The sequence below is a fragment of the Aythya fuligula genome, chromosome 6 (assembly GCF_009819795.1).
Source record: "Aythya fuligula isolate bAytFul2 chromosome 6, bAytFul2.pri, whole genome shotgun sequence".
Taxonomy (NCBI): Eukaryota; Metazoa; Chordata; class Aves; order Anseriformes; family Anatidae; genus Aythya; species Aythya fuligula.
In genome coordinates, this window is record NC_045564.1 from 5046304 (window position 1) to 5069105 (window position 22802).

At 37.0% G+C, this 22802-nt stretch overlaps 1 protein-coding gene across 2 annotated transcripts in view; it reads left to right on the forward strand.

Annotated features, from left to right (window-relative positions):
• Positions 1–22802, forward strand: part of CALCRL (calcitonin receptor like receptor) — a 59674-nt gene that overhangs the window by 16272 nt on the left and 20600 nt on the right. For both annotated transcript variants that reach the window (XM_032189621.1, XM_032189622.1), the window contains 4 exons: positions 17578–17677; positions 18130–18274; positions 19590–19700; positions 20629–20741. In XM_032189621.1, coding sequence (XP_032045512.1) covers positions 17578–17677; positions 18130–18274; positions 19590–19700; positions 20629–20741 — 469 coding nt within the window. The remainder of the gene's footprint in view (positions 1–17577; positions 17678–18129; positions 18275–19589; positions 19701–20628; positions 20742–22802) is intronic.

Here is a 22802-nt window from a genome sequence, read left to right on the forward strand (position 1 = left end):
GTAGAAATAAGAAATGATGTGCAAAACTAAGTTACTGAAGCATTGCAGCCCTTGCGATAAATGTAACTAATGCAGCAAAAGCACATCTCTAAAGAACAAAATTCTCAAATCTATAGCTTGGATAAGAGTTTTCTGCAATAATTCCTTAGTTATCCCCATAGGATGTGGTAGCTGCAGCTAGAATGAAGAATCCTAACAAACCTTAGGATATAGCAGCAAATACGTCATAACCACTTCTGCCAAGACACTAATCCAAATCCCACAGTGATCAGCTCCACCTATGTCACAGTCCTGTTGGAGGGAAAGGATGTTGCTTAGAGAAATGCACTTGAGCCATTTTATGATAGAAGATATATAGCTTCTCAATGAGGTTTTAATATAAATCAGAAGGTGTTATTTAAAAAATATATATATTGATTTATTTTAGTCTTTAAGCCTAGAGCAGGTTATCATAATGAAATGTTCATGTTATACTAGTAAGATGTGAAATGCAAGTGATACGGGAGTGATGTATGAAATAGTCTTTTTACAGCCATGGTTATTTGTTTGTTCCCTAGGAATACATGAGAACTACACAGTAGGAATTTTATAGAGGTCTACTACATACAGCTTAGCATCTTTCATACTTAAATACTATATAATTAAACTACAATTATATGAAGAGTCCATAAGCACTCAGAGCAGTAATGGATGATATTTGTAATACAATTCACACAGTTTTGGCTGTTGGAAGCTCCATTGTTAGGCTGCTGGCTGGGACTCAGGATATCCCTTACTGCTTTCAAAAAATCTCTTGAGTCCTTCATTTCCAGCTGAACAGTTACCAAAGGTCCATGGAAGAGTCCTTGAGCAAAACTTCTTAAACTTTAGGCAGCAATGTGAATGCTTCCTCTTTTTTTATTATTATTTATTTATTTATTTTTCTTTCCCCTCTTAATGCTAGATCTACTTCAACCTTTCTGTGATGAAAATATTTTATCTGAGAGAATTTCCAAATTGTTCAGGGGACTAACTGGGTTTCCAGCCTGGCCTTACTACAGCAATGTATGCCACTTCCCTTTGAATATACATTTCTTCATCAAATATTGTCTCTACAAAAACCTGTTTCTGTTGAGCTCTTTTAGGAAATGGAGAAGGGTGCTGGCCTACAGCTTTTATAAGATAATACCTTCAGAGCTGCCATTTTATGACTGTTTGGCAAAGCCCAGCAGTGTCATTTGCAATCCCAGAAGCAAGCTGCTAACTTCAACAGATAATGGTACTGCAGTAAAACTAATCATCACTGCAAAAGGATGCCGCCCTTTCCTCCACCTCCTCTGTACTTTAAGACCACTTGAATTTGGTCACTTAAACTCTGGGAGGAGCTGTTTCCTGCAAAAGTGTCTCCATATTTCTGCATTTGTCAGTGTTTCTAGTGTACAGTGTTTTTTAAAAATAATATTTTTTTTTTAAAAAGTGTATATAAACAGGATAAATTAAACACAGCCTGCAGTACTCCTCTACCCTAGTGATTGTTTTGATAGATTACAGTTGCTGGAAAACTGCACAAGTTGTTTCCAATGTTTCTTCAGCTGTCTTCTTGTTTCTTACAACCATGCCGTGAAGATATTCCACCTTTTTGTTGGAATCTCACCCAAAATTTTCATAAGGCTTTTCTGGCCCTTGTTGAGGTTTCTCTGAAAATTTTGCTTACTGATTTGCCCTGCTTTGCACTCCCTGGAGGTGATCCAGCTTTTAAGTGTGACCCTCCCTGCCTTTTCACATGACCTTTGTTTTTGGGTTTTTTGATTTTGCTCCGAACATGTCATAGTGACTTTAGCAAAACTGCTAGGAAACCCAAAATGTAAACATGCTGTGTATTTTTATTTTTTTATGTTTCTTCCAAATTTCATTGTGGTTTTGGGGCTTTTTTTTTTTTTTTTTTTCTCTTCTGCTCTTTCGGCTAAGCGGTTCTTAGGGAAGCTGGCAATATGGGAAGGATTTCTGGTATTATGTGTTTGGGGTGGGAGGTGACTGCCCAAGTACACAGGCATCTACTACTGCCTGGAAGCAAACTATGCAGTGGTTACTTCCATGCAGGATACTCCAGAGACACTAGGGAAAGCATTGGCAACTGTCTCTTTACATTCAGGTCATCTCAAAGGGGCCTAGGAGCCTATGGGTAGGCAAGTGAACCCGGTCTCCAGGCTTGGTCTCTCTCATCGCACATACATGTGATGAGTAGCGGTCAGCAATATGCAGCATGTGTGTATCTATACCTTTGTGCTTGCAGATTGCAACCTTGATGTAAGTGGAGTCAATACTAGAGACTGATTATGATACTAGCAATTCGTAGAAACATAAAAATGAGGCCAATTGTTTGATTTGTAATTCTTTTGCACTTACTGCAGAATTTGTATATGGTGTTCACTTTTTCCTTTTGTAGAAGTTCAATTAAAAAAGGCAGATTATCATGAATAGGTTTGTTTCCACTGCACTAGCACGTGTTGTGAAGGTCCCAGAGGGATTGTTTGGACAGTAAAATTGTTAATGGTGTTGGTATTTAAAAAGTTATAATTAGCTTCTGAAGTTAACACCCTTTCAGTTCTATTGTTTTAAGTGCAGAGATTTGAAAAATCCTTGGTGTATTAGGACAATTACAAATAAATTTCCCCAACCAAAGACTGTAAAGTTTTTTAGAATTACTGTTAGTTTGGGAGAGTGCTTCAAAATCTAAATGAAGTCTTGAAACTTATGTCTACAGCTTTTTAAATTGATATTCAGTAATGATAATTATCAGATTCATGAATAGCTCGTGGATGTTTTGTGGTGTAGCATGGATATCTACTTCTTACATATATTGTGCATAGTATTTTAATGTAAATTATATTCTGTTTTACACTGTAGTTATTTTTCCCATGTTGAATCAGTAAATATGTTCTATTTCAAGTAAGAATAAATTTTTACAGTTCTTGTCCTTCCCTAACATTCTTTTGCTCTGGCAAATGCTTAACAGGTCAAACTAGTTAAGCATGGTAGTTCATATACAATGCTATTGTATGCAATTCAGTCTGTAGGGTGAGCATTTAGAATGCGTTGCAAGAAATGAGAAAGAGGTAGAGCTGGGACAGAAGGTCAGCTTAGGTAATGACGGTACCTTTACTGTAAAGGAAACCTGCTTCGTGTCTCTTAGGTGCAGAGAGAACATTAAGGTAGATTTTCTCACTCAAATGACTTAATGCTGGGAATCCCTTCCGAGAGATGTTCCTTTAATTGCAGCATCTGAGGTGTCTGTAGTGATACCAGAGGTAATGTCCAAAGCATGGCCTGAACAGATTTTCAGTAGACTGATTCTAAACACTCCACTTCTCACTGCTACTCTCTCCAACAGAGAATAAAAATTAAATCTGTGTTAGCAGATGAAAGATGCAGAGATTCCCAGGACTGTCTGTCCGACATTAAATGCTTAAAATACCTCGCACATTAGTTATGTCATTACGAGCCAGATGTTGCTTAGCCATTCCTTCACAGAACTCCCACTGAAGTTTGCAACCGACTCTCAGTTCTCTGATTTAGGATCAGTATTTTTAATTAGCTTACTCTCATCTGCCCTTTATGTTCTCTCTTGGTGCCTCTCTGTGACCTTAAAGGAAAAACTGCATGTTTTTACGGTTTTTAATTTGTTGTTTTTAGAACTGAACCTACTTTTTTTTTTTTTTTTTTTTTTTTTTTTTTTTTTTGGTACTGTAATCATTCTATATTCAGTAGCACTATATAGTTCAGTAGCTGTTTTGGCTCCCACTTTTGGATTAGTTAAATTTTCCCATAAGTTTGGTAGTCTGATTTTCAACAGATGTTTTGGGGCCATCCTCCTTGTAATGCCTGATGCTAAACAGTGGCCAGCCAAGTAGGGTTCAGAGTTCAGATCTCTGGGTGATGGCCACTTCAGACTTGAAGTTCTCTATTCCTTAAAATCACTTACCAAATGTTCATATCTCTTCTACATAGCCTTCTAAAATGGTGTAATGAGACAGATCAATAACGACTTCAAAGTTAGAAGTTGCGTGGTAAGAGCAGACAGGGAATGAATACGCATAACAGGACAAACCTAATGCAGCTAAACTTGTCAGTGTTACTCTTTATCAAAGTCTGTCTAATCCATTTTATGCTTTGCTTAGACAAAGCAAAAAGTAGTTTGTTTCCTCCTCTGTAAAACATTCATACGATATTCAGAATAATTAATGCCATCACTAAAATGCCACTAGATTGGAATGATGTGCAGCAACTCTTTAGCTGTACAGTCAGTAAAGATTTGGGGATGTAGCAAAAGAAAGTTAAGAATATAGCTTTATGAAATGTGAGAGACATTTCATAATGTGAGAGCTGGGTAACAACAGCTGCTAACAGCTTTTAACTTCTTTAAGAAGTTGGCTGGTTTATTTGTCTGTATTAGGCCATCACGGAGCAGTTATAAAATTTACTAGGATATGGCAGGGTGGGGAAGGGTGAGAGAGGAAGCAGGGAAAAAAAAAAAAAAACAAAAAAAAACAGAAAGTTACTCCTGCAAGTTCTGATTTCATTTGAGAAGCCTGGAGATGTTAGGGAAGTGAGAAGTTAGCTCATGAAATGTTTTGTTCTTTATATGCTATAAACGTGTAGCAATAGTCAAGCATTTTTATTTCTCTAAAAATACTTGCAGTATCAGCAAAATATATACCTCTTCAGGAATACACTGGCCAATAATACTTGCATCTAGTTAAGAATTAGTACAAAAAGTTGTGGCTGTGTTTGGCCCAATCATCTGTGTCGTCAATAAAGCACCTGATGGCTTCCTTGGAAGAAAAATATAGCTGCTCTTAGAGCTTCAGAAGAGAACAGTGTTTTCTCTTTGCTGGTTAATTCATAATATCATATTCATTACCTGCTGGGTTTCAGAAAATATCCTGCTCTATCAACAGCAAGGGGAAGCCAATGCAGGACAAATCTGCATTTCACCAAAGGAAGCTTGGTATAAGCTACCCCAATGGAAAAAATGCAGGAGCCTTTTTGTTTGTTTGTTTCTGAGTGGTTCCCTTGCATGGAATCAGTTGGGTGATGTCGTTTCCGTTGGCTCCAGCAATGTCAAGGCCATTGATGTTGAAAGTTTTGTACTGTTGTTCCCCACTGCTTGGAAAATTGTCTCCCCCTCTCCCCCCTCCTCCCCCCAACCAAATCCCTGCCAAGCAAGCAGCTGTGAGCAAAATTTCTCAGTAAAAGGAATTAGAAGTTTTGCACGCCCTTTGGAACAGGGAAAGACATATATACAGCTTTGAGAGGGATGAGTTGTGGGGTGCAAGTTCAGATCCTCTGCATAAAATGCAAGTGCATGAAATGGACAAGCCTTTTAAGGCTTATTATGTTGAAAGGTGTGGGAAGGAATGGAAAAATGTAAGCAAGGATTGTTTTTTCATAATGACTTCTGGTACCTCGGTCTGGGAAATATTAAGTAATGCCTTAAAGTCTGAAGTCCAAGCTTTGCTAATGAAGCCAGTTAGTAAATCTACTGAATGCAACTACTCCTACTCTACTGAATGCAAATCTACTCCTGCAATTGCAGCTGAGACACTGGCAGAGCAATGGCAAGAACTGGCCTGTAGAATTACTCAATTGAATGTGTCTTAATTTTAATAGATGCTTCCCATAGAATTCCACGCATTTTATTTGCACCAGGATTATTATTATTTTTTAATGGGGGACAGTGAAATCAGTATCAGAATTCTGTAGATTTTTTTTTTCTTCTTCAGGAAAATAAATGCAGGATGTGAGTTTGCAGAAAATATGCACACCTATATTAAAGCCACCTAATATTTTCCATGCTCGCAATGGAGATTTTCGGTTGCTTGCAGTTTTGACAGGCTTTAATTGAAATTTCCATGACGCGTTTCTGCCTTTATATTATTATTATTTTTACATTTGAAGGGGAGACAATGTGCTTAAGTGTGTAAATGGCGTATAAATAACAGTTATGTATAATTTATGACCAGAATTTGCTGTGCATGAATAGCTATAGTGTTTGTAAGGTTTTATTGGAACGTAATGTTTCATTCTCTAGAAATACCTTGTGTGAGTGAGACTCAAATTTATCAAGACTGTGATATTGTGTCCAATTTATGTAATATTTCAGTGATCTTAGGTTTTTGGATTTTTTTTTGGTTCATGTTCAGGTAAGTCAGGGTGGAATAGTGCAAAAGGATATGGAAAAGTCTGTTTGTAATTAAAGGAACACTAATTGGACTGTAGGGACTGTGTGTAAGATACACTAGTCTTTCCCACGGCCACACCCTGAGCATATGATCTTTAACTGAATTCATGGAAACATTCAGACTGCTTCCTACAGATTGCAGCTGGCACTGTCTGTAAAATCTGTGCTTCACAAAGAGCAGAGGATTTTATGTGATAATGTGCAGTGATACATTTCATGCTGCTGCAGCATTACTATCCAGCTATCTGAAACAGATGGAATGTGCAGGAAAGAAAAAAAAAATATGCAAAGCTTTATGCCCATGGAACTGATATTGGACTCCTGTTAATGGTCATCCTTCCCTGCAGTTCTTAGTCAGAGGAGGTGAATTAGTGCAGCGCTTGACCATCAAATATGCATGTGGCTTACAGACTGCATGCCAGCTAAATTGTTAGATGACACGCCAACTGCTTTTGCTATTTCCAACTTTTAACATCTTTCCCAGCAGCATAATCTCTGCAAGTAGCATTTTTCAGTGGCACAGCATCACCTTTCTGTTAACAGCATGAAAACATAATAGGATGTCAACTGAAATTTAAGGCCAGTTAGACTCAGGCCCATCCAGTTATTTTTTCAGATTCCAGCAGTTGTTAATCTCTGGTATTTCAAAGGAAGAACTAGGGCTTTGTATAAGAAAAGTGATGGACAAATATGAAAATTCATAAAGGGATAGTGTCTTGGTTCTTTCAGGTAAGCAGTGCTGTATAACCTTTCAGGTGGAAGAAATCTAAATGGTATTTCAGAAAAGACACAAAAAATATTTCAGTCAGTGGTAAAGATAATTTCTACTGTCCATATTCAGACTGATACACTGGCCTCATGAAAAAGAGAAATTACTCATGTAAAACTAAGTGCACAGTGTCAAAGATAATTGATAAAGATAAGCATGTAAATATGTTCTGGTTGATTGAATTTGACTCTAACTGTCCAGATGGTCATCACTGCTATGTGGGGGATTGAAAACTTTTGAGACTCGAATTTACACTGCTGCCAGTTGTTCTATGTTCTCTATGTGTGCTTTCAAATTGGAATGGAGAATAGCGTTAGGTTGGAGGTTGGACTCGATGACCTTGAGGTCTCTTCCAACCTAGGAAATTCTGTGATTCTGTAAATACATTGGGTAAATACCATAAGAGAAGTTAGTGTAGTCACTTGGTAGCAGTTTAAAGAATCTCAGTTCTCATGTTGTTAAGGTGATTAGTTAATTACTATGGTCCTGTAATTCAATTCTAAACTGACAGTAACTCTAGCAAAACGAGTGTTTCTTTACTCTGAGAAGCTTGAATCCATGTCAGAGTTGTGCTTATGTGAATATTCCCTTGGGTGTGGATGGAGATGAAGGGAATTCCCATTTAGAATCACTTGTGGGTGATGTTTTCTTCTCTTTGTCAACACTAATGGTAACTCAGATTGGCAGAAAATTGCTTGTAAATTATGATTGGCTATAGCAATATCATGGTACATGCCTTAACTTGAAGGAATTGTGTGTAGGGGGTTAAAAAAAACTTTTTTGCTCCTTCTGCTTTATGGCTATGTTAAGGTGATTTCTGCAGCCGGCCTGTGAGGAGAATGTGGAGAGAGAGGGGAAAAAAAAAAAAAAAAAAAAAGCTGTGGTTATAAATGTAAAGTTAAAAACTTTGACGTTGCTGTGTTCTTAATCTGTCCTTTGAGTATGCGCCTCCATTCTTTTCTGTCATTTGCAAGCCTTGACTCTTCTCCATGTAGAGTATAGGCCTTGTTTTTAGAAGTCAAGACTAAAGTCAGTGCAGGTCTCAAGACCCTGCTTATATGAATATGCAGCTAGGAATCATTATTCAGTGCTATACAGGTCTAAAAAATATGTGGAAGGTGTTTTCTTTCCATATTATTGGGATTAACTACTTCTGTTTTTTAACATTTTTGAGTCTTGCAATCTTCTTTCTGGCTTACACGCTCTGTATGAGTCCAATTTAGTTGTTGATCAAATGCCATTTGAGGAATACAACAGATGAAAAAAAAATACATAATAAAGATAGGAAATAGCTAGGTAATTAAAAAGGAAAGGAGACAGGCTTCAGACCACTAGAATTCAAAAGGTTGTTTTTGGCTGCTGCTTGTTCTTGGCTTTTGTTACAGGACAGATTAATAGTTTTGATAATTTAACATAATATAACTTGTAATGTCTAATATTCAAAGGCTGAAATACACCAGATCTTGCACTTCTGACTTCTGGCATGTGAAATTTTAAATTTAAGAGGAAATGTTCTGAACTGTGGTGACTTAAGTTGACCTGGTAAAGGCTTTGAAGTAGCTGGTCGTTTATTTTGTTTTGAATATGTATGCCAAGCTGAATTTTTCTAAAATTGCTATAAATTTGCCTGAACTTTTTTTGGTATAGTAAATGCATCAGAAATAGCCTGCGAGAGAAAATGCCAGTATTTGGTATGAACTTCCATCTGAAATTTCATTTCCAGTGAGACCAATTATTACTGGTGAAAAGATGACTACTTTGGGAATATTTTAGTTCTTCATATTATGCTTTTTTTGTCTGTTTTTATTTACAAAAAAAAAAAAAAGAAATTCAACACAAAATCAAAAGACTGTAGTGCTTCAGCCATTTCTGTTGAGAGTTTACCTCTGTTTGCTTTGTCACTTCTGTTCGAGTGACTGACCAGAGGTGAACCCAAAGTTAGGACACCGGTCCTGATGCAGTGGTTGCAGCAGCACTGTGTTTATGCTGGCATAAGCAGTTCCCTTTCCTGGCCACCTGCTACTTCTCCATCCTGCTCTGAGTTGTTGAAGTGGCACAGTCCACCTAAAAATGAGTAATTTCATAAAAAAATCATATTGGAAAACATTATCAAAGTATATACTGAACTGAATGAGAGTGTTTTTGTGTATATTTATATGTAAATGTTCACATTTCTAAATGTGAATCTAGGAAGAAACTCTGATTTAAAACCTGTGAGTTTCACATGAACACAATTAATAGCCAAATTGGGTTGGGGCCAGTGAGAAAAAGCCTGAGCAGTAGGCTTGGGACAAACAGAAGTCATGATGCACTTTGGTTAACCCATTCTCCCATTCCCATTGCCTTGTTCTGACCTTAAGAAAATTATTTGAACTGTAGAAATATTGTTCCTGTAAAATTAGCGTGTTTTAATGAAGAAGTAACATACACACATGCACACAGAGAAAACTTTCTAAAGGGGGCCAGTTGAGAAAATGACTTCATGCTGTAATCATTTTCACAAAGAAACCTTTGGTTCCCTTTCGGGTCATTACTTGGTAAGCAGCATTGAGCAGAGTCATTCAAATAAAAATAGTGACTGCAAGACATGCACAGAGCAGCAGTTCGCTCTGCACTCTTGAATAAGCAGTGTCTGGAAAAAAAAAGAACTTCAAACATCTGAGCAAGGGTTTTTTATACAAATGTTTCAAGGTCTATTAGATGAAGTCATGAATTTATGCTGCCATTGTTTTAATTCACTGATTTTGTTTGGAGGTGGAAAAAAATTAGGAACAGAGAGGCCAATATAACATTTTTCATCTACATAATTTCATCTCGTAGCTATGTTCTTATGAAAAGTTCCTTCTTGGAAATAAATCCCACTGCTTTCCCAGTTAGTAGATGGAGGAAAGAGGGAGCAGAATGTGAGAGATCAGAGAGGAAAGGAAGAAAGGAAGCAAGCAGAGAGACTCTCTGCTTCAGAGCGGGTGCTCCAGGATAAAATTCCCATTGTATGCCCTTCCCACTTGCACTGCTGCTGAACCACGTGGGATATTTTGTGGGTTACTCTTTTGTTATCATGTCGGCAGGCACGAGCTGAGAGGAAAGTGAGGTGAGAAACATTTTGTTTGGCACACATGGTTAAGGTTCACAGTTCTGATGGCCACAGAAAAAAGGGCTAAGGACTGTGCCCGCACTCTGAAATAACTACGGAAACTTGGCCTCGCTGTAGCAGCTGTATGAGTGTTGGTGTTCCCTGGTCCAAATCCTTGCCATATTCATGCCAGAAGGAGCTGTAGAGGGAGACAGGAAGAGAGAGGGAGCCTTTGGAACAAAATGCTTAATGGAGGGCTCTGCTGAAAACTTCACAGCTTCTCTATTTGAAGATGCAGCTGGAGTGCAGTGACAGGACTCAGTGATCCCTGTGGGTCCCTTCCAGTTTGAGTTATCCTATGACATTCTTTGATTTTCATAAAATTTGGGCCTGGGCAGGAAGATGCAGTAACTCCAGTGACATCCTCGTGATGTTGGCTATACTGTGTAATTGACTGGGTTTGGGGCCACATTAGTAACATGTCCCTGTGAATTTTGGGGTGTAACAAATGAGGTTTTGCTGCATGTGTCTGTGAATATCTTTCTCCAGTTTCAATTAGGTTTTTATTTTTTGTTGTTGAACACAGGAGAAAATACAGATTGGATAGTGGCAAAAGGGTAATGAGTCATTCAAATATACCTAATAAAAAGACTGTGGGAGCTCTCCAACTTTTCAATATCATTAGGTCCACAGAGAAGAGAAAACGTCACAAGCAATCCCCTTCTATTAAAACTAACACATTAATTGGAACATCCTTGTCACAACACAGCAATTGCTTTGGAGAAAGAGAAATCTTAAAGCTTGCTGAATATATTTTAAATGAAGTTTTTAAAATAATATACCAGCAAATTACTTTAATGGGGGGGAAATGTACCACCACTAATCATCCTAATCAATCAGCTCTTGGAATTAAATCTGTCATTATTCTCTTTTCATCCTCATTTCCAATAATCTGTTTTACAACGTTTGATACTGACCAGTCTAGCATTTTACAGATAACTTTATTCGACAGAGCAACCTTCTTTCTAAGTTTCTTCACACTTGCATGAATGCTAAAGGATTTAAACATCATGGATGGAGAACATTGAACAAAATGTGAATTATGCCTAGTAGCATACATAGCTGTGTTGAAGGACTTTAGAAATCAAGGCACATTTTGAGTTCGGACTATGGAGTGAAAAGGGTTAAGCTTGTAAAGTAAGCACAAGTTCTTCAACAGAGTGATAGACAAATAGCACTCACAGAAAAATCTGAAGGCACTAGTAACTATAAAATGTTGGAAATCAGAGCTGGATCCCAGAGAATAAGCTGTAGAACTTCAATGTCAGTCTGTTGTTAAACATTTATTGCTGTTGAACTCTGGTAGAGCTTTTTATTTAGAAAATAAAATAATCAGTACTATTGGCAGAAAATATTAGAACCAAGAAAACTTTGTGAAATGATTTTGGAACTGTAGAGTTCTGTGTCTCTTACTTATCTTAGATAATATTACTTTGCTTTGGTATTTCTAACATTCATATGTGCATTTATTTGACACAATTAAATATCTTTTAAATGATACTGCTAAATTGTAGCTGTGCTAATCCTCAGTTGAGTTGTTGTCTGTCTTCCACATGCAATTGCAGCATTTCCTACTGCTGGCTATGTATGTTCTTAAGTCAACAGAAAGTTCAACATATTTGAAAGGGGAAGGTAGAGCCTTTGTAATTTAGAGAAAAGGCATTGAAAGTACAGAGGCCAAGAGAAGACCTGTCAATGTAAGAGCAAGGAGGAAATGTCTTTGTATTTCTCTGCTATGTAGCCAGGAGTAATATCGCCCAAAAGCAGAAATTGCTGAATATTCCAGGGGAAGAACCCTGTGGAGGATTTCTCCTCCAAACCCAGAATAACTGAGGGTTTTGTTGAGGTGGATTTTTTTTTTTTCTTTTTTTTGTGGTGGTTGCTGGTTGGGTTGGGTTGGCTTCTTAACCGCACCTCTGTAGCTTGTGTTTCTTCTCCAGATAATTTATAATGTCACCTCTGAACTGAACAGAGGAGGAAAAGTGTTACAAAATAGTGAGTCATGTCTTTCCACCACACAAAAAAACTAACACCACCATCCCCTTATGATTGGTTCGTATGACTTTAGGTATTATTAGAAATGGCCAAGAGTGTTGTCAATAACTGCTAGTAGTGTCTGTTGGATGTAGGAGACAAAACTTAGCTGAATGGTAGCCAAAAACTATTAATGGGAAAAAGTACACAGAAGTAATTTAATCCGTGTAATCTTATCTACAGATGGTTCTGCAATCTCTGCAAGGCCTCTGGCAAGCTACTAGAGTGATGGAAAAACAAATGAACAAACAATCTGCATGCTAATAGAATAAATGATGTGAAACATCTTTAGGAACTAGACCTAATTTTCTACTTGCAGTAAGCAGATCTTGAAACACACATAACGTGGCCTAGGAAATAAGCAGCCAGTATTTTCTCATACTGAGCTAAACTACCACTTAATGCATGATGAGGTTGGTCTAAGATAATAAAACAATAAAAATGAGGTTCCCCTCTTTCTTCTCCATTTATTTTAACATATAATCCCCAAGAAGAGAGTAAATACTGTTGTGTCACAGCTGCTCCATGGGCAAAGCTACTAGAAAAGAAGGTAGAAGGAGGAAGGAAAGTTTGTGTGCAGCACAACAGATATGGCATTTTATGTAATATCTCCTTGCATGTGAGCGGTGCTGTGGGTTTGGAGAATGAAATATTGAAAGAAACTGGGCGTGTGGTACTTCTGGTTTATTTCCTATAGTATTTTTCACAGTGTTGATATGAATATTGCACATTTTTTCATAATTACTGGTTCACTTGTGGAGGTCTTCAAGAGTAAGCATCTTTCTTCTGGAGTGCAGGAGGAGATCTCAGTTTATCCTTTTGCATTTCTCAGGCAAGCTCTTTGCACTGTTCTGTCTTCATGCTGCTGCTTGCTACCAGTCAGTGGTACACACAGCAATCTATTCTAGTATTCCTGAGGAGCTGAAAATTGTATGAGGAGAATTTATTTTTTTTTTATGTTTTTGTGCAGTGAGGTTTCTTGGAAGCTGTGAAGAACTAATGCTTCTGTACTGTAAAGTCATGTCAGGGAAGATCACACTCTTTTTGTCTCCTGTCTCACTGGTTTTAGGAGTCTGCAAGTGCTGATACTGGGTCTTAGTTCAAAGTGATGGTGAGCAGGGAATTATAACGTCATGAAACCGTGTTACCCAGAGTTTGGTAGACTTGTTCTGTCTTGAGCCTTATTAACCCCGTAATTATTAGGAGGATAGAGAAATTCCCACATACAGCTGTGAGATGTTTTATGATACCATCAGAGCAGTTTGGTCCAAATCTTGGCAGAAGATTTTCCCTCAGAAATCAGAAGAGCATTTTACCTGGTTAGGGAGATTTCCAAATTGCCCTGCCTGTTTAGTCCACTTCCAGGAATAAATGAATTTGGTGAGCAGAAGCCCTTATTTTTGAAAGAGAATCTGTCCCTTAACGGGCAGTTTTTCTCTCAAGGTTTATGTGAATGGAGGTGCAAATGACTCTTTAGTTCCATTGGAGACCACTGGATTTTTGTAACAGTGTAAGGCAGCAATTCAAATCAAGGATGTTTGGAAAGGGTTGGGCATTTTGCAACTTGTTTTTTTTTTTGCCTGTACCTTGGACTGAAACAACCAAACCTTGCCCGGGGTTTGAAATGCTTTGAATCACATGCCCCTCTCTGAAAAGAATCAGAAATAACAAAATAGCCTGTATCAAAATAGCCTGTATCTGAGAGGGAGTCCAACCAGACAAAATCAGGGAGTGCTAGAATAACAGGAAGAGATTTTTTTGTTAAGAAAACAGCCATTCTGATCCCTGCTTTAAGCCAGAGAGGAAGGATATACATCTATATATGCACGTTCAACTTCAGTGTTGCAAGATTGTAACATTGCTAGAGCTAATGTGATTTATATTGAAAATGTTTTCTTTCCTTGGGTGAATCAAAGATGACCAGCTGATTAGTGAAATACGTTTGTGCATAAGAATGGAGTTACCTGCAATGATGTAAGTATAAGTAGGCTCTCCCTCCCATGCCACCCATACGCAACTGCACTCGGACTTCAAGTCAAGTTTAAGAGTAACTGCCTTGGGTAGAAGCATGAGGTTTTTCTTGATGCATTAAGTGTGGTCAAATGAATGAAGTTCAAAACAGTATTTTTCCACTTTTTATTTTTATTTTTTGTTTACCCTTTTGGTTTGTCATTGAAATGGGAAGTGTCTGGAGCTCAGCAAGGGCGACATTTATTCTTGGGAGGATGGGAAAAGGTTAAAAGTAGAAACAGCTGATGAGGCAGGATGGATGGCTCTGTAGAGAAAGCAGGAGGAAGAGAAATGTGAACATCTGTTAAAGCTACACCAGTGACTTTTTTTGGCTAAGTTCAGCTTGCAGTTCCTTTTGAATTAATTCTTCTTCAGTAGATGTCAGTGCTATCAGTGAGAAACATTGCATGGGCCTGTGGAGTATCATTAATTTGGGCAATGGAGAATGCAATCAAGACAAAAAGCAGCCAGTTCAAGGTTACTGAGTTGTGGTTTTGTTTTTGTCTTTGGTTGGTTGTTTTTCGTTGTTTTCAGCTGTCTTGGTGTTCAGTACAGAACACACTAAAAACAAAAATGAGATTTTGAAGATCTGATTTGCTATTGAGATTCACCATTCTCTTCCCACTGACATTGTGCTTTACTGGGAAAATCAATAAGGCAGAACTGTCCTAGTGTGTTCCCACTGGCTTACAGTTTCTTTCAACACCTATCATATAAATCACAATCCTGATGGCTTTTGTTCAGATCCCCACTGTCTGAGTGGCACTGGGTGATTCTGAATAAGCCTCTACCATCTTTTCCCTCAAGTTAACTTTCATTACACTCAAATTAATCTCGGTCCAATAAAGATGTCCTTTTATCCCTGCAGTAGAGTTGTCAAAGATGTTTAATAACAGAGCAACAACTGGGGGAGCGTTATTTTGTAAAGAAATCTGACGATGTCTCTCATTTACTGTTAATTTCCTTGCCTTGTGCATCTCCTACTTCCCAGCTGGGAGAGTCAGAGAACACTCCAAGAATTGTTTGGTTTTCAGCTCATCTGAACAGGCAATTAATAAAAGCAGCCTTACTTTCTCAGGAGTGCTGGCTTGCTACCTCAGTCAATGAACTGAGCATACTGCTGGCCATTCCTGAGAAAATGTTTTATCTTCCTGTACAAGTTCTTGTCCAAACCAACTGGAATAGATTTTGAGTGAATGAATTCATCTGATGATGCAATAAATGGTTTGCTGAAGTCCAAATAGGCATCTGAATGACCTTCACCCTGCATTCTGTAATTAAATCCAAAAGTAGTGATGTTAGGGAAGAGGATTTTTTTGTCTATGTATAAGTTTTTGGCTTTGCAGTTAGTAACTGTGTGGACTGAGTGGAAAGCACTGAGTGAATTATAGACTTGACTTAATCTTTTACCTCCTGGGAAAAATTAATAATTTAATGCTGGATACTGGAATACTTGATAGGAAATGTCTACAAAACCACTAGATAAGAAAAGATTCAGACCCTTAAAGGAACCAGGCTACAGGATGACTTCTGATACTGTGACATTGAAATGATCATGGGCTGTGAAGCGAAGCAGATGAATTCTGCCATTGCTTCTGTGACATTATATCTTTTAGATAAATAAAAATAAGCAAGGTTAAGTGAGGGCAATATTTGCCAACATTTATTCTAAATTTGCCATCCAACATTCCTTTTAGCAGAAGGATTATTGGAACTATTGTGGAGAAAATTATTTCTAACTTCTTTGTATGCAAGTAGAAAAACTAATATTAAATTAAGGATGCTATGTTCTACTTGATTCCTCTCTTTCCTTGTTCTGTTCACATCATGTATGGCTTTTAACCCTATGCAGATGTGTTTTGGCATACATTGGAGAGACAGAGAGAGGATTATTCCATTACTTTATATACAAGCAGATTATTCTGATTTCCTTAGAAGGCCAGTGCTATTTTTCTTTCTTTCCCCACTGGAATTAGGGGGACATAATTAGGCACAACTGAAATTGACTAAGGGATTGTAACAAATTTGAATGTATGCACCCCTGCCCTCTGTTGTCATGCAGAATTGAAATCATATTGTCTCTTTACTAATTACGATGTCTTCATTTATGTTTTGTATTCAGTCAATCCTTAGTCATTGCACATGGATATTTAGATTGTTTTTATTAACAATGTCTTCAGTAATAAACACTATAAAGTTGCCATTCTGTATGTGTCAGACAGTGATTTTTGCAATAATCAATTCACTGCAGTTCTCATCAAATATGGATTTTCTGAAGAACTATTATACTATAGAGTGCATTGTGAATATATTTCATGTACATCAGTTGGTCTGTCTTTTAGTGTTTTAAGAACCTTCCAAACAGCATATTTGAATTTCAGCGTCTTGCTGAATTACCTGAGCAATTTCCAGCAATCAGTGTTAGAGGATTGCATGCCAGTGGTAAAAATAGAGAAAGATTACTCTGAGTTAAACAGGTAAAACAGTAATTGATTTTACAACAGGCTTCTTGTATTGTCATCAAGTTTTACAATAAACAACAGTGCTCTCATATTGTGTAGAGTGTATAGCCTACAAAATGCTGTTTGTCCTATTACTCAGAATTCTATCCTTCTATGATTTATTCTATTGCAAAACAGGTGATCAAGGTGCTTAAGAAATCATTTTGTATATTTTTTGCCTTAGTTGCATTGTACACTTTAAGGATCAAATTCTAGAATAGTCTGTACTGTCAGATAATTACAGCTTTTTTGAATCATTCTGTTATCTATATATTTGACAGCTACTGTATATACAGAAACTATTTTATAGCTTGCAACTATCTCTTATGTTGCCTTTTTTATCCTTACAAGGTTGTGACTTTCAGTTAAAGCAGCTACTTATTAGATCTGTTCTTCCAGAAATAGCAAAATTAAAAATCAGCTGGTATGAAGAGAATAGGAAATAATTGTGTGTGTGTAGAAATCTAAGTCTACTTTAGAGTACACTGAACTGCAGCATGGTCTAGTTGCCCAAAGCAGAGATGTCAAGGAGCCAACTCAGATCTTGAGCTTTGAAAGTTGTTACTTGCCACATATTTGTCAGAGTGGGTACCAGTTTCCCAACTGGGGCAAATCCTCCAGAGAAGTGGTGTTAGCTGAAGCGGTGGGTAGCCCTTCCTGCCTTTCCTGTGAGAGATGGAGGTGTTGGTGCAGCAAAAACCTGGCTGCTGGAATTTGCTACTGGTGAATTGGTGGCATTTTCTTCTCATCATATTATACATCCCCATGTATATCATCACGTGGCACCGTGTGAGACTAAAAATTCAGTGGACTTCCATTGATTTGTTCTATTGCAGAAAGAAAATATCAAGTCTTTTATCAGTTTTGGCTTTTGTGGTTTACCATTTTTTTCCTGTTTTTTACATTGCAGTTTGAGTTCATTTGATTGCAACATAAAATACACTGCACCAGATACAAAAATGACAAAAAACTGGATCACATTTTTGCTGTTCTTCCTCTTGGTTACTATGGTGAGTTTTATCTTTTTTTTATATTTTCTTTAACGAATTCCAGTTTGTGTGTAATCCAAGTATGTACAGAACACCAGAGAAATTGCTATTTTCTAAAAGCTAACAAGTTCAAATATAGTTTCCACAAAGCAGAATCTTTACTGCCTTATATCCTCCATTTATTTCCTATGCTAACAAACTAATTACCTCTGTTGAAGCCAGCATATCTTTTGCTAGCAGAGAAGTTTATGGTAATTGTTGATATACCTATATCAGCCAGAAAACTACAAAATCAGATCATCAGTAGTAAGATTTAAGATCACTTTCCTTCAGTAAAATAATATGTGAAACATAATATTTAAAGTGAATGAAGTTAAAGAAACTTTTATCAGTTTTTATGTGAGTAGTAGATCCAAATTCATTAAAAATACATTTAAAAGTGACTTGCTAAAAATAAGTCTTATTCTTCCTAGTTTTTTGCCACTGCCATACCAGCTGAGGGGCATCAGAATATAACAGAGGACTACGCTCAACTGAGTGTTACACGGAATAAAATTATGACAGCACAGTATGAATGCTACCAGAAAATTATGCAAGATCCCATTCATAGGAAAGAAGGTAGAGTTTATTTTCTCATAAGATTTTCCAGAGGGAGGTGGTCGATAGATATAACTGAAGTAATCCAGGATCCTTTTGTTATATTAGTCATTGCTTACATTGATAACAATTTTTTCAGGTTCTGTTCATACCATATTTTAGAAACATCATTTTGGAACTCAGAGTAATACTGTGTATTACAGTTAATGTAATGCTCATTGAATTACATCCACTATATCGTAAATAACACAAAGCTTTTATTTCTGATGACATTAGAAAATGGTAATTTAAACAGATATCCAGATTAAAAAATGGAAATTATTTCCAACTTCATAACTTCTGAAAGCATTCAACGGTTTAGGGGAAAAAAAGAGATAATTACACGGAGTATTTTTCTCTTCTGAAATGTTTCTTTGGAGAAAAGCAATGTCTGGAGGTCAGAAATGGATATGAGTATGACAGTGTAAGTTTATGTCCAGCCCAGGGAACCACGAGTTTAAAAGGATCTGGACAAATGGGAAAATCTCTAGATACAAAGAGGAACTATGTGATGTTTGAAATACGCATCCTTTGAGATAGTTTAGGGAGCAGGGAGAAGATGTTATTACGTGTTGAATAGGAAACTGAAGGAAGATACAAAAATATTTTCAAATCTGTAGGTCAGTCATTCTGCATGCCTACATATAGATATTAAAAATCTGTGTTAGTTCAGTGAGGCATTGAAACAGGCTCCAGAACAAGGACTCTGTGACATCCCTGTCCCGGAGCAGTTAGAGAAGTATCTGCAGGCTCAGCTCTACCTGAGGACAAGGAACTGTGGCTGCCTCCCATGTGGGCTTTCTGATGGCTTCTAGGATACCGGTGTGTTTTCGATGAACTAGTAAACACATATTAGAGAGGCTTGGTGTACATCCAAAGTGTAAATACATTCACTAAAATGGTCTTTGCAAATTGAAGGCTCTTTGTTCATGTGCATTATTCAGTCTGAGTTGATATATTTTGCTTTTCCCAAAGAATGTTACCCTACCATGCTCTAAATCTGATGAGGTTTGTAAACTGTAGATGTAGACTGTTTAAAGGTAAATGATGACATATTCTAAAACATGTTCAAAGAAATATACATGTAAGAAGCTGTTTCTATTACATGAAGTTATAATTAACTGTCGCTAAATGTTATGTTTGCTTTTTTTCTTTATGAAGAAAACTCATTGCTGCAAGTGAGAAACTTAACATATGCAGTGCTATATCTTACTTTTGAAAGACTCATCTTTCAAAAGATACCTTACTTGTGAAAGGAGGTTTGTGAGTTTATTATCAGGTGTCCACTTGTTCGTAGGTCCTTACTGTAACAGGACATGGGATGGCTGGTTGTGCTGGAGTGATGTTGCTGCAGGTACTGTGTCAGTACAACGTTGTCCTGACTACTTTCAGGATTTCAATCCATCAGGTAAGCATGCACGGGCTTCTGCATCAACACGTTGCTTAATAAAAAGCCTACTCTTTGCTCCACTCAAGTCACAAATGTACTAGAATTTAACTAACTCCAAATCCATTGTTTTAACTTTCCCTTTATCACATACAATATTGGCAAGTTAGTGGTTTTGTTGTTTTTGTTTTGTTTTGAAATGTGCCTTAGTAGGATTCTGTAGATGAGGAAATACAAATAGAATTTAGATGACAGTTCTTTCTTCATAGAGATGAGATTTTCCCTCTGAGAAATAAGCAGAAACATTATTTATTTTACCTCAGTTTAGCAGTTGAAGTCAATAAGAGTTTCTCCAAATGAATCTTTTCCTATTTCTGTAAGCTTAACTTTGCATTTGTGAGCATGTGGAAAATGTCATAGATGTCTGCTTCTACTGCGTTTAGTATTTCCCAAGGTCTTTTGATGCCTTTCTTCATTTGATTAGGTAGAAATCATCATATGGTCCCGGAAATTTTCCAGTCTGGTTCTTGAGCAGTTTCTCTATGAATATTTTCCTGCCTGTCCAATCCTAATTTACAGTGGTAGGATGTCAGACATCAGTTTATGTCTTGGATATTAAAGAAGCCATTCCTGTCACTTCATCTGGTAGTTCTGCAACGGTTTCATATATTTTGATACTTAACTGGATTGGAAGAGGAAAATCTATTTATTTTCTTAAGAAGAACAGATCATCAGTAGCCCTTGCCAAGCAAAAGCAATGGCCTCTAGTTTCTCAGAATTCATAGTAACAAGCAGTGTCTCTCTAGTCATATTAATAAAGCTGTCATTTGTTTGCCAATCTTTTTTTCGTGAAATACTAGGCATCAGGAAGTAGAGCTTCAGTGCTGACTGTTGTGTTTTCGTCTTGTTTTTCTTTTTTTGTTTTTCTTTCCAACTACTTTGGCTGTAGAAAAAGTGACGAAGATCTGTGATCCAAGTGGGAACTGGTTTAGACACCCAGAAAGCAACAGGACGTGGACAAACTACACCCAGTGTAATATCTATACGCATGAAAAAGTGAAGGTAGGAAATGAACAAATGCATGTCACCAATTAAGAAATTGGTCTGAACAATTTAACATCTCAAAAATTAGGCAGCAGAGTTAATGTAACATCAAAATGCAAAAAGATAAAACATGCAGAATAAGAAGGATATATTGTTAACAGCAGACTCAAAAAAAAAAAAAAAAGTCTTTCACAGCTGATTTTAACTACTTGATTAATATGTTATCATTTTTGTTTGCGGGTATTTCAAATGTGAACTAGTACTAGTACTTGTCTATGCCATCCACATTCACCTACTGGTAAGCAAAATGTACTCCTTAAAAGAACATCCGTTACATTTTGCTCTGTAATTTTGAAGTAGGGTGCAAGCTCAGCAGAACTGCAGGACATTTGCACTTCTCTTGAAGACCCTGCTATCCTGCTAAGTGCATGGGTTTATCCAATTAACTCATAGTGACAGATTTTCAGCAGGTCCACAGTTTTATTTGGACTTACTACATTTTCCAGGCAGCATTAAGAACTGGGATTTTTTATTTTTATTTTTTAATTTTGTTTTGTTTTCCAATGTAATATGAAAAGCAGAGCTAATATTTTCTGTTTTACAAAAGTGTAGGCAAGCTTTTGTTGAGTGGATTGACCACAGGATTTTTGGAGGCCAAAGGTTAGTAAGTGATAAGAAGTGTTAGCTAGGGTTTGTTTTCCCCTGTGGCCCTTTCCCTGTGAATGTCTTGTGTCCTGGCTCACAAGAGCAATTTCTTTTTTTCAGTTTTTGAATTACTAAGCTGCCCACACAAATGGAAAAAACATGCTTTGTGAGTTGTTCGTTGTTTTTTTTTTTTTTTCCTATGTATCAAAGGTAGACTGTGTGCACTCTAATTTGTGTGGGTATCTATATAGATGTCACTTCCATAGACTTTAGGTTGGATGTCCATCCATTGGCAGATTTAGGGAAAAAAAAATGTGGTAAAGCTCCAACTGCTAAGACGTATGTGAGGGTATAATAGATACAATTGCATATTCCTATCCCCCACCCCCGCAAAAAGCCTCTGTGTCCACTAGTAGTATTCATAATGTTTATAAAACACATTCAGGCATGGGAAGAAGCAGTAAAATGACACCATAAATGCCCCAAAAATAGAAATATAACATGTAAGGATAGAGTGTGAGTGAATTTAGGCCTCATGGGAAAAAAGCACATTAACAGTAGATAGACTAGATGGCAGTATTCTTGATACTAATAGGGATCCTAACTGCTTGCATCATTGCTGTCAGAGTGTTTAAGGTTATTTACCAAGAAAAAAACATTGAGAAAAGGTGATGCTAAAGCACTTCTGCATTGCTTTTTCTCAAATCAATTGAGTATGTCCATGGCAGTTTAATTTTACTAGTAGCGATTTACCAACTCATTGTTTCTTGGTAATACTTGACTAGAAATTGAGAGAATTTTATTCAGAGAGGATTAGATCACTCCAGGTCTTCCTGTATGAATAATGTGAGGAGCTTCTTTGTGGCCTTCTTTCAAGGCAGGTTAGATAATGCACAATAAACATGGCTCTTGTCCATTGCTCAATTCTTATTGTCATGGTAGTCCCTAGCATACCACTACAGTCCCTCTGTAGTCCCTAGCATACCACTGTTTAGGGCCAGTTCTAAATTGTGCAGAAATGTTCAAAATCTTAAACATGCTACTTTGTCTTAAATTGGTCACTGAATGAGGTTGTCATGTGGGATGTCATATGGACCTTCCATAGAAATACATACATAGACAGTCTTTACTGTTCCAGGGTAGCACTTGTTTTCTCAATTCCAGATTTCTTATGAAAATTTCACTTAAACTACTGCATTACTTTAACTCCCTTTTTATATATTTTTAAAAAATATAATAACTTAAAAAATTCTAGCTATTCTACAATTCTTACTATTCTACAAATAGGTACCCTTGTCTCATCTAATAACATTTCTTAAAGCTTTACTTTGAATCTCCTTATGTGATTTGAAAAGTCCATATGTATGTAGCAGGCTGCAACCATTCAGAGCTTAAATTGGAGACACAGACTACGGAGTATATGAGCCCAAGGAT